The sequence below is a fragment of the Leguminivora glycinivorella genome, chromosome 18 (genome assembly GCF_023078275.1).
Source record: "Leguminivora glycinivorella isolate SPB_JAAS2020 chromosome 18, LegGlyc_1.1, whole genome shotgun sequence".
In the NCBI taxonomy this organism is placed as follows: Eukaryota; Metazoa; Arthropoda; class Insecta; order Lepidoptera; family Tortricidae; genus Leguminivora; species Leguminivora glycinivorella.
The window spans coordinates 3,776,237-3,787,979 of record NC_062988.1 but is presented as its reverse complement, the minus strand read 5'-3'; the positions used below and the strand labels follow the sequence as shown (position 1 = coordinate 3,787,979).

Sequence of the window (11,743 nt, the reverse complement as noted above, 5' to 3'; positions counted from 1 at the left end):
AGTCCATATTCGGCCCATGGTTAGTTCAAACCAACTTGCATAGCTAATCATTAGGTAGGTAGGTACCTACATACATTTCTTAAGTATCGTCAATTAAGTGGTAGGTCCAAATCGGGTACTTAAACTACCCTGAATTTTTCTCATAAAATTACTATGTCACCAACTGTAGATACTGGGAGACATTTTCAAGACAAAATATTTGTCACAGATTTAATTTGACCTAGAAACCGAAACGTTAAAATCTTATGATTACACTTCGCTTCGGAAATAGCAAATTCTTTGAATGGAATCTACTCTGCACCCCTTTTACACATTCATAATTTTAAACGACTTCTAGAAGGTTTAAATCAAAGATTCATTTCACACGTATATAACTTTGTCAAAAGTGATTTAATATTAGTACCAATAATCCATACTTTGAACAGTTTTTTTGATAAGTTTTGAAATAGTTACGATACGAGTGCGTAAAAAACGAAGTTCGAAACGAGTGGCGATAAATGAAACACGACCGAAGGGAGTGCTTTAAATCGACACGAGTTACGAATTTCATTTTCGCACGTGTATCGTACGACGTTTTTCAGTACAGATGGCCCTCCGAAGTTTCGACCTGGCATATAATGAACCACTTCTCGCACTAGTGCCTAAAAAACACCATCTGTACTGAAAATAGTTATAGCGCACTAGTGAGGTGTTTCATTTTTGTCAAGTCGATACTTCAGAAGACCATCTGTACTGAAAAACATAGTACGATGCAGATGCGAAAAGGAAATCCGTAACTTCTTTCGGTCGAGTTTTAATTTATCGCCACTCATTTTGAACTTCTTATTTTGCGCACTTGTATTGTATCGTAATGTAGGTACTATTTCATTATCTCAGTTATCGATTCAGATTCAGATTCAGGGGGTAACTCCAGCCAGCAGATCCTGCTGCAAGGACTAGGAAGGGGAGACTACAGGGGGAGGAGATTTTGATACGTAATAGCGCTGTAGGCTCACGTGACTCTGATGATTGAGCCTAAGAGGCAGCGAGTCGTTCGATATGTCTGCGTCACATCTCACCGACTAGGCCTGATTTAGACGGCGTGCGAACTCGCATGCGATTTTAGTAACATTGCTGGCTGTTGAGGGTACATGCAATTTTGCACAGCCATCAAATACCGCAATGTAATAAAACTCGTATGCGAATTCTCGTACCGTCTAAATGGGCCCTAAGACTCGAATGCAGAATCAGACAGAGTACGTTTGCAAACCGGCTCATTGCGCAGCAACCCCTGCTGCCCCGCCGTAGGCCCCCGCAGCCTGTCCAAGACACCAGAGCACCCAGTAGATAGGGTTGGGAGTGTAGGGCTTGCAGTCAGGATAGTAGGAGAGACGGGAAATTATTTCATTATCTCAGTTATCGGCCTTTTAACTCGAATGTGCAAGATTTTTTTTCATTTTACGCAGTGACCTCCAAGTTTGTGCTCATGGCGGCCACCCACTACTCAATGACGTATTCATGATATCTGTAACTTGAAATATTTAGAAATTACATGTCTCCGATGAATTTTTGATCTAAAAGCTATAAACCGCGTAAAAAGTCGAGGATAAAGGAAGTAAAGGAGTGCAGAGCTTATAAAATGCTTGTTGTAGTCGGGCTAAGTTAGTTCCACCAGGGTCACTGCAGGCGCGACCAGTATTGCTGCGACTCTTGTCCCGGCACGGCCAGCGGCACGGATACTCCGGCGCCTAGGAGACCGCCTAGTTCTGAAAAAAAAAAAAGATATAATTATCAGTACTTAGGTCACTATACGTTGGATATAGCCTGCTTTATCGTGATTTGTATTCATAAGACAGTTATTCTTCATATTTTTGGATAAATACCTATCAAATAAACGTAAAAAAAGAAAGGCTGATGAAAACGGACGACTAAGAGATAATCGTGGCATTTGTATAAGTCTCGTCACGCCATCTATTGAAAGAAGCTAGATAACATCTACTTTCGCAGCGAAAGTTTCGCTAGAGGTCGCCAGTTGTATGATTTATCAAACAATACAAACGCACTAGATGGCGTTAGTAGTACACAACTACGTAGACTGAACTACAGATGTACTTAGTGCGAAAAGGGTTGCCAGTTCAGTCAATGTCTGAGACTGACTGAAATAGCATGACACCTTCGTACGTTTCCGTAACAAAACGAAGGCAATTCTTTTCGCACTACATCTGTACTCACAGGGGATCTTAGTCTCCCGACACTATAAGACACCCCCAGTCATCTTTTGAAAACATTGAGCCGGTGCTAAAGATACCTAGCGAGTTCAGATCTTTGAAGATACTACTACTAGGACATATAATGATCAGGAAATCTCCTTATTCTTCTCCTTATTAATACCTGGTGTGGGCGAGGTGGTTGACGTAATACGGTGGTTGTCGGTAGGTACTCAAGCTCTTACCGCGGGTAGCCCAGGAACCCGCCCTTTCAGAGCTCCGGGTCTGGCTCGCGGACAATATAGTCTGTAGACTAGCTACTAGAGATGGCGTTAGTAGTACGGCGGATGGCGGTAGTAGTAAATTACTAAAAGGGGATCTTGTCCTCCGACACTATTAGAGATTGCCACTCATATTTAAAGCCCTATTAGAGACGATAGATACCTATAGAGCATTCAGATCTTTGATGATTACCTGTAAGTAGGTACTAGGGCATAATGAGTACTGAGTAGGTTAATACCTGGTGTGGGCGATGGCTCGTGCTGGTACGGGTGGTTGACGTAATGCGGTGGTTGTCGGTATCCGAGCTCGTAGCGCGGGTAGCCCAGGAACCCGCCCTTGCAGAGCTCAGGGTCCGGTTCGCAGACGGGCACCGGAGCTGGCTCGGGCATGGGCGTCGGTCCGTAGCCCATTGGGGTAAGCGGACTGAGGAAATAATCATTTAAGTTAGTGAACGTTCGGCGAAGTTTCAATAATTATGACGTTGGGTATAAAAATGACTCGTGAAATGCAATATTATTCAGGCTGCCCGTTTTTGTGAAAAAATGGTAGCCATTAGCTCTTTAGCAAAGACGGGATTACCTATAGAGAAATGGATTGGTTTATCTATTAGTTCACACAATCTTCATTAAGTAATATCGCTAACAGGACACTGCAATTTTTCATGGAAAGTTTGACAAAGCAAGTAAAATAATGACGGGCCGCGCACCACGCAAAACACTGTGGCTGGGTAAAGATATTTAGGATTTCTTATGGCTTATGTTTTTCTTACTCCATATGATCTTGCAACATACCTGCAGTGTCGATGTTGACAGGCGGCGCTGCGCGCGGATCTTACAGGTTATACAGTTTATGTTAGTGAGTCACTATAGTCAGGTCAGGTTATACTTGTAGCTGTCGATGTTGACGCCGTTGACGAGTGGAGCTGTGCGCGTATGTCACAGGTTATGGTAGGTCAAGTTAGTGTAGTCAGTAAGCTGTAGCTGTCGATGTTGACGGGCAAATATTACAGGTTATACCTACTATAGATTAAGTTAGTACCTGCAGCTGTCGATGTTGATGGGACTCGTACTGATCTTAAGGTTACGAGTATATAGGTTAAGTTAGTACCTGTAGCTGTCGATGTTGACGGGCGGCGCGTACTGCGGCTGCGGCGGGTAGCACTCGGGGCTGCGGCGCTGCGCGCGGATCTTCTCCTCGCGTCGCCACTTCGCGCGCCGATTCGAGAACCACACCTTAACGTCGGGTTACGTTAACAGGGCGCGCGCGGCGCTTATAGTAGGGCGGATCCCGTAGGGTTACCAGAGAAAGTACTCAATGTAATGCTCTTTTTGGCACTTAAACAATTCTAACTGGTGGCTTTTCAACATTTAATATTTTTGAGGTCTTAATCTTAGAAACAGAAGAAAGTTTTAAGTTCGTATGTATGATTAGATATGTATCAATTGTAAAATTTCTAAGACAAATGGTGAATGTAATGGAACTAGAACCGATTGACAGATTGACTTCAATTTTCACGTGAAAAGCAACAGGAACTTCTGATAACCCTAAAGATCGTCGAAGTCTTGAATGATATCTTAAATAATTATCTTTTAATTTAAATGTGTTTGTTAATTTTTAACGCTTCAAATAAGTTAGTCTCCGACTGTCACAGATCCGCCCTTTTGAAATGAGGAATAATCTATTTAATTTTTGTTTCTTATTTGGTATAGGTGGGCACTTAATTTGCTCTCACGAGGAAAAGAGATTTAGTTCTATCCAAAGATTTAATTTTCGAATAACTATATTATTTATTTCCTTCGGTAAATTAGATTACTCCTCGTTTTTTATAATACAAAGTAATTTTATGAAAAATACAAAAAAATAGATCTTAGAAGTTGAGAAACATATAGGAAACAAGAGTTTCAAACTAGATCGTAAGTAGTTAGGAAAAAAATGTGACTAAGTAAATTTGTGACTATATAGTGCCTTTACATCACTTTTATTATTGGGAGTCGAACCCAGGGCAACTTTCTTGTGGCCTGCCAAATTCAAACTCACATTTTGTTATCATTCGCGCTTGTGTTTTGTTACTTTCGTTCGTACATCGTAAAAATACAAATGATAACAAATATGTAAGTACCTTGCGCTTCGCTTGGCTCGTCTTGGTGGGGGCACTACCGTGCCCACAGATAATTTTGGCATCAAAGTGTACTTTAAATTTAGAGAGCTACTAGGCCAAATTAATTTAGTAAAAATGCAGGAGATGTAATGTACAAGAAGCCTTCTCACCTGTATCCTAGCCTCTGGGAGGCCGATCTTGGCCGCAAGTCGCTCCCGGGCGAAGACGTCCGGGTAATGTGTCCGCTCGAACTCTGAAATAAGGGAGTTCATCAATCAAAGATCTATCGTTTACTTTCTGCAAGTTTACAGCTTACAGTTCTACGAGTATTTTATGGATAGGTCATAGGATAACACCTTTAGAATGTAGGTATAGTGTGATATACCTACTGCAAAATTACTATCTGCTCGTTCTGGCGGCTCTGGGCTCTTAGACCGTTTTCACATTATCCGATCCGATATCGGATGTTGGAAGGATTTCAATAGAAAAAATCCTAGATGGCGTCTGTAATGTATGGGATATCGGTCCGACGTCCGATATCGGATCGGATAATGTGAAAACGCACTTAGTCCAAAAGCTGGTGTGCGGTTCCTCTGCAGCTTGCGTTTGAGCCGCAGTTGAGCCACTCCAGCGCCTCGAATCTATAACTTATAGGTTTATCTAGGTAGATCTACTCTTATCCCTGGTACTGTTCTGCCTTGCTGCCTGGAGACTGGAGACTGAGCAATGACTTGCTTTTCCTACTGAAGATGCTACGAATATTTACCGCGCTCCAAGCTATCAATCTGCTCGTTAGTGAAGCTTCCTCTGCACCTCTGACCCTGTCTCATCGGGGTGGATGCCTTTTAGAAACCCTATCTTGCTAGTTGCTTGCAGATAAGTCTGTTAGACACTAGACATTTAAGAGGTGATTCTATAACACGTTTAGAGTAAGTAAATGTGTTCTAAAATTACCGCGCTCTATGATGTCAATGTGCTCATTGGTGAAGCTGACGCATTACCTATTAGCACCGCTCAAGTGTCTCGAGTCAATAAGTTAAGAGGTTGCTGCTACTTGGCGCCTTAGCTTAGACAGGTCAATAATGTAGCTTGCTTTATTTATTACTCAATGAATATATTTACCGCGTTCCAAGCTGTCGATCTGTTCGTTAGTGAAACTGGTGCGGTTCCTCTGCAGCTTGCGTTTGAGCCGCAGTCGCGCCGCGTCGTCGTCGGCGCCGCTTGAGCCCGCGTTGGAGTTGTCTCCGGACCCTGTCTCGTCGGAGTGGAGGCCTTCTAGACCTTCAAGTGGCTCTTCTCCTGGAGAAAGATAAATGGTTTTATGAAAATATATTATACACCTGCCTTAAATATATTATGCCTGTGTGGTGATTGGGTTAAGAATTTCACCACCCCCTTTCTTCCCGTGAGTGTCGTAGAAGGCGACTACGGGATTTGGGTTAAATTGTGGCGTAGGCGAGAGGCTGGCAACCTGTCACTGCAATGCCACAGTTTCGTTTTTTTTCAACCCCTTATTTTGCCAAGAGTGGCACTGAAGCTTTAGTAGTTTCATGTGCTCTGCCTACCCCGTTACGGGATACAGGCGTGATTGTATGTATTGTATGTATGTATGTATATTATACACTAAAAAAAACGCATTATTGATGTTGGGGTCAAGACCGCCAAGCTGAAATGGGACTGGGCAGGCCATGTTTGCCGTATGCATCCACAGAGGTGGGCTAAAGTAGCCACAGTATGGATGCCGCAAGACGGACGAGGATCGGGCAGGCCCAGGCGGAGATGGCGGGATGACCTGGACGTATATCTTAACAACTGGCCAGAGATCGCCCAGAAACGGGACGAGTGGAAATCAAAGGGGGAGGTCTTTGCCCAGCAGTGGGACGCAATGTAGGCTTGTAATAATATTATACGCTGAAAAACCTAGATGACATTTAAATTCAGGACTGGAATAGATCCAGCCTCATTACTGTGAGCCATCGGGTCATAGCGGCATGGTCCATTTTCTCAAGTTAATGCCAGACGGCGTGCGATTTACTCTAGGGTTCAGCAGTTGGTTAGTGTTCTGCTTCAAATAGTACTAATTAAACTGTTTTTAACCGTCGCCTCATCTCTCAAGAAGGACGGTTATCAAGTCGTCTGTATGTTTTTTTTTTTAATGTTTGTTCCTCGATATCTCCGTCGTTTCTGGACCGATTTTGAAAATTTTTTTTTGATTGAATGTATATGCATACAGATTGGTCCCATTTTTCTCAGAACCCAGTCTCAGAATCCTGGAGAAATCGAGGGAACTCCTCGAATCTGAAAGGCATACATATGCTGATTTTTGTGTTTTTAAAGGAACAGCTTGCATTTAGGTACGGAACAGTGACATTTGGTGCAGTGGAACTGCTGATGATGGCCAGAACCGAACTCCTCAAATCTGAACGGCACGCTTATAGTGACTTTGGTATTTTAATAAGAACAGCATGCACTTTCGTCCAGAACAGTGACATTTGGTGCAGTGGAACTGCTGATGATGGCCAGAACCTAAACTCCTCAAATCTGAACGGCACGCTTATAGTGACTTTGCCATTTTTATAAGAACAGCATGCGCTTACGTCTAGAACAGTGACATATTTGGTACAGTGGAACTGCTGATGATGGTCAGAACCGAACTCCTCAAATCTGAACGGCACGCTTAAGGTAACGAACCCAATCATGGACAGTTTAAGAAAAAATTTCGCCTGTTTTTGATATTTCACTGATAAATGTACAAATTCTACCGCTAAGCGTGTTAAATCTTGAATGTCCTATCCTTCTTTTACATTTCAAGCCTATTGCAGAATAGATACTCCTATTGGTTTCTTCATAGTCAACAAATTAAAACTAGGTGTTTTTTCTCCAATTATGGACGGCAGTTCTCCAGTAATGGATCCCCCATTATGGACAGTGAAATAAGTTTAAAATTTTACTTTTAAAGCCAACTGATACCGAATAAGTCAATTTCATGTACCATAAATAAAATTAGTTTGGGTTATTTTAACATAGGATTGTTTCTTGTAAATTGTTCCTTGTCCATCATAGGAGGTACGCAGTTTTTCGGTTCCAGTAATGGACACTCGCAAAATAAGGCTATTTCTTTATATCTTTGGAGCAACAAACTTAATGCAGTAAGTAAAACTCATTCAAGTTTTCACCGAGTATTATTTTTTTATTATTTTATACATGAACTCAACTCTCTTAGCAACATTACTAAGAATTCGTCTTGATATTTTTTTCAGTAAACTGGTGAATTTTACCTTGCCGCCAAATCCTTCAGAAATAACCGAATTAATTGAAACTTCAAAATTAAACAGCTCCACAACTCTAGTTTATGGTACATTGCCGTCAGTTTTTAGAAACTAATTTTAGATACTTATTTTTAAGGATTTGTGTTTTTTTGTCCATAATGGCATCACCGTCCATTATGGGGTATTTCACCTTATAGTGACTTTGGTATTTTTATAAGAACAGCATGCACTTACGTCCAGAACAGTGACATTTGGTGTAGTGGAACTGCTGATGATAGTCAGAACCGAACTCCTCAAATCTGAACGGCACACTCATAGTGACTTTGGTATTTTTGGAAGAAAAGCATGCATTTAAGTCCAAAACAGTGACATTTATTTAGTTATGTTTGTTAAGCATATTGAGTTTTCAAGTCAAAGTTTGTCAAGCTTCGATTTCTTATAATGTAATCTGATTCATGAGGAATTGAGGAAACTCCTCAAACCTTAACGTTATACGTATATTCATTTGTGTTGCCATCTAATAATTAAAGCATTAAAAGCAGTTTTAAAAAATACTTACACATTTCTACATAATCCAACATTCGCAAGTAGCTTTCACCAGAACCCGAAAGGCGACGGTTTTTTTTTTAAATTATTATGTCATAGCTTCGTAGCCAGGTGTGTCTAATGTCTATCTTTTTAATTTTTTTTCTTTCGATTGCCAAAGTTTGTTAAAGTTCATTGTTGAGATAATACCTATTACCTATACCTACTAAAACTAAAACCAAAAATATATTAGAAACACGTACTTTTAACTAAAATAATCGACAAAACCAGCCTAATTCGTTATCATAATACCTACCGACCGCTAAATCATCAAAGTGGAAAGTTCCAAAGTCGCAAGTAATAATTAATTCCTACAAACAAAGTCGATAACAGTTTAAATTTATACGAGTTCGGTTTTATCAGCCGCAGGTCTGTAAATCTAGAAGTTTCGCGTCGGCAGAATCAGCTACAAACCCATTACACTGTTACGATATCTGGGTACCTAATATTTACCCCAATGCACAAACGCTTACGATATTATCGTTATGGAAGCTAGTATCTCTGTCGCTCTTCCGTATTGGCGCGACAGGGTCAGACTGCGTTTCGATCGATGTCGATTATCATTTCGGCTAGGCCGGCTGGGGGTTTACCTACAAAGTTGTTGGTCGTTAGTTCATGAAATCTGTTTGTCTCTATCGCTCTTGTATCATTGAATGTTAGATTGACGAATATATAAACGGATCTGTTCACGGTTATAAGGTAACTACATCTCCGTGTGTTTTGTACAGTGACAAGTCGCAGTCGCTATTCGCGGATTAGCAAAAGAATGCTCTAGTTTTTGATTAACATGGATTTCTGCAAAGTAACGCCTGATTCCATCGATTAGTGACAAATGTGAATTTAATATTTGGACAATTATTCTTCGGGCATGATTGTCAAGTTTTCTTTGCGATATATCAATTTAAAGATTTTTAGTATGCCTACCGGTCTACAAAATGAGCAAGTTATTTCTTTTTGAAGCCCTTAAAAATCTAGAACTTGGTGCCAAAAAGCACTAGGACCTATATAGACCATATACGTTTTAAAACACGTAAAAAGTGGATACTTACCTAACGTAGACATAGTTGCGTAGCACGTCTACGTAGTTACGTTACGTAGATAGGTGTGAGCAAAGAAAGAAACTAAAAGGAAGGCTGCGCGCTTTTATGGATCACAGACTGGTTTTATCAAGTTCACGCTAAAAAACTTGAAGGAGTTGGCAACAGAATAACGATAATAACTTTACTATTACTTATCAATACAAGTAGGTAGGTAAATATTCATATGGTGTAAAATAATGGGACTTGCGACGATTTTGTGAGTCGCAAAATTTTTAACTATTCGGCGTTGTTATCAATTCTTATAAAAAAATTATCAAATTATAGTTTAACTTTTCGTATGCGCTTGTCAAAAAAGTCTTATTCACATAAGAAACACAATTACATGAATGATTAAGTTGAAACTATATAGAGCAGAGCTGCTCCTATAAGCATACCAAAGATTAACTGGAAGAGATTCCTCAATGAATAAATTCATTAGGTATTAAGTAGGATGTGTTTTTTTGTACAGCAAAAAGTTTACAAATATGCCCTACCTATTGACAAAAGGTCTGCAGTGTCAAAGGACACTAGGTATACCTAGTAGCTATTCGAGATTTGAGATCCACGGCTGTTAGGCTGCAAACTATTTGATCGCATAAATGGCCTTTTGAGGCCCGTGTGTCTAAATTCGCATTGCACAAAATATATCTTACCATAATATAACTTAATGGGCAAGTTGTGCCCATAAACATAGTATCCGACCGCATAGCCGCAGCAAACCGGGCGTTGTTCCGTCGCCATAATCCTTGTGTTTCGGTGAGACCCACAGGGGTGGCACCGCGGAGATTATTGATAATTTGTCCTTAACCACAGAAATAACTTGGTCTATGGTTTAATTTAGGAACTGTTTAAATATGTACATAAACAACAACATACAACATACAATCACGCCTGTATCCCATGAAGGGGTAGGCAGAGCACATGAAACTACTCAAGTTTCAGTGCCACTCTTGGCAAATAAGGGGTTGAAAGAAAACGAAACTGTGACATTGCAGTGACAGGTTGCCATCCTCTCGCCTACGCCACAATTTAACCCATATCCCACAGTCGACTTCTACGACACCCACGGGAAGAAAGGGGGTGGTGAAATTCTTAACCCGTCACCACACGGGGGTATGTATATATTAAAGTTTATGTAACATAATGCTACGCTTGGTCCTTCGATTGCTGGTTACCTTGTTGCTACTCTTTAATTTCTACGAATTTCTTACGTTACGTCCGTTAATACATAGTAGGTATATTTGACCACGTAGTTTCAGCAACGGTATTAGACTATTAGTGTTTTGAATACTGATCTTGATTTGACATTGATTATTGATGCAGCTCACACATTATAAATTCTCATACGTTTTCATGAATCTGGGTCCTTGACGTCATCATCATCATCATCATCATTAATTCATATTATCATTTTTTTTTACAACAGAATGGAGAACAATACATATCAAATTATAACTTACGCTGTCACAATGTAGTTTCAGCACTGTTAAATAAATTAACTACCAACTTACTCCAAATTATATTATACTCCCCTCAGACACAAATAATTTCCCTACAACTGTACAAACTTGCCTATTCACAACTTCGCCGACAAATCATAACTCAACATAAATTCATTTCTAAACAACCGTCGCGATTTTTAATCTACAGAACCGCAAATTCTCGGCAAATAAATTAAGTTAAAGTGTCAAGATTCCGTGGTACTTGTCTCCGGCGCGGGGCGAGGCGGCGGGGGGAGGGCGTAAAGCGCGTTCATGTGGAAACTGACGATAACGGGGCCTACCACGTAACCCCGCCACGCTAAAAATGTATGGCTCAATAATGGAATGGTTTTGGAATATCTAGAATGGTTTGAGAGTATTGTGTTAGGTAAGTTTGGCAGGAAATAGCTATAGCGATAATCTTAAATAAAATCATCCTCCTTGCATTATCCCGGTATTTGCCACGGCTCATGGGAGCCTGGGGTCCGCTTTGAGAACTAATTCCAAGATTTGGCGTAGGCACTAGTTTTTTTTTTTTGCAAAAGCGACTGCCATCTGACCTTCCAACCCGAAGGGTAAACTAGACCTTATTGGAATTAGTCCGGTTTCCTCAAGATGTTTTCCTTCACCGAAAAGCGACTGGCAAATATCAAATAACATTTCGCACATAAATTCCGAAAAACTCATTGGTGCGAGCCGGGGTTCGAACCCGCGACCTCCGGAACGAAAGTCACACGTACTTATACCGCTAGGCTACCAGCGC

The 11,743-nt window shown here is 40.7% G+C and overlaps 1 protein-coding gene across 1 annotated transcript in view; it reads right to left on the bottom strand.

Annotated features, from left to right (window-relative positions):
* Positions 1-1,403: 1,403 nt before the first annotated feature.
* LOC125236099 (paired box protein Pax-6-like) overlaps positions 1,404-11,743 on the bottom strand; it is a 68,089-nt gene continuing 57,749 nt past the window's right edge. Inside the window, exons 6-10 of the mRNA XM_048142795.1 lie at positions 5,689-5,865; positions 4,737-4,819; positions 3,576-3,700; positions 2,707-2,891; positions 1,404-1,745 (exon numbers count right to left, since the gene is read on the bottom strand). Coding sequence (XP_047998752.1) covers positions 1,657-1,745; positions 2,707-2,891; positions 3,576-3,700; positions 4,737-4,819; positions 5,689-5,865 — 659 coding nt within the window. The 3' untranslated portion in view covers positions 1,404-1,656. The remainder of the gene's footprint in view (positions 1,746-2,706; positions 2,892-3,575; positions 3,701-4,736; positions 4,820-5,688; positions 5,866-11,743) is intronic.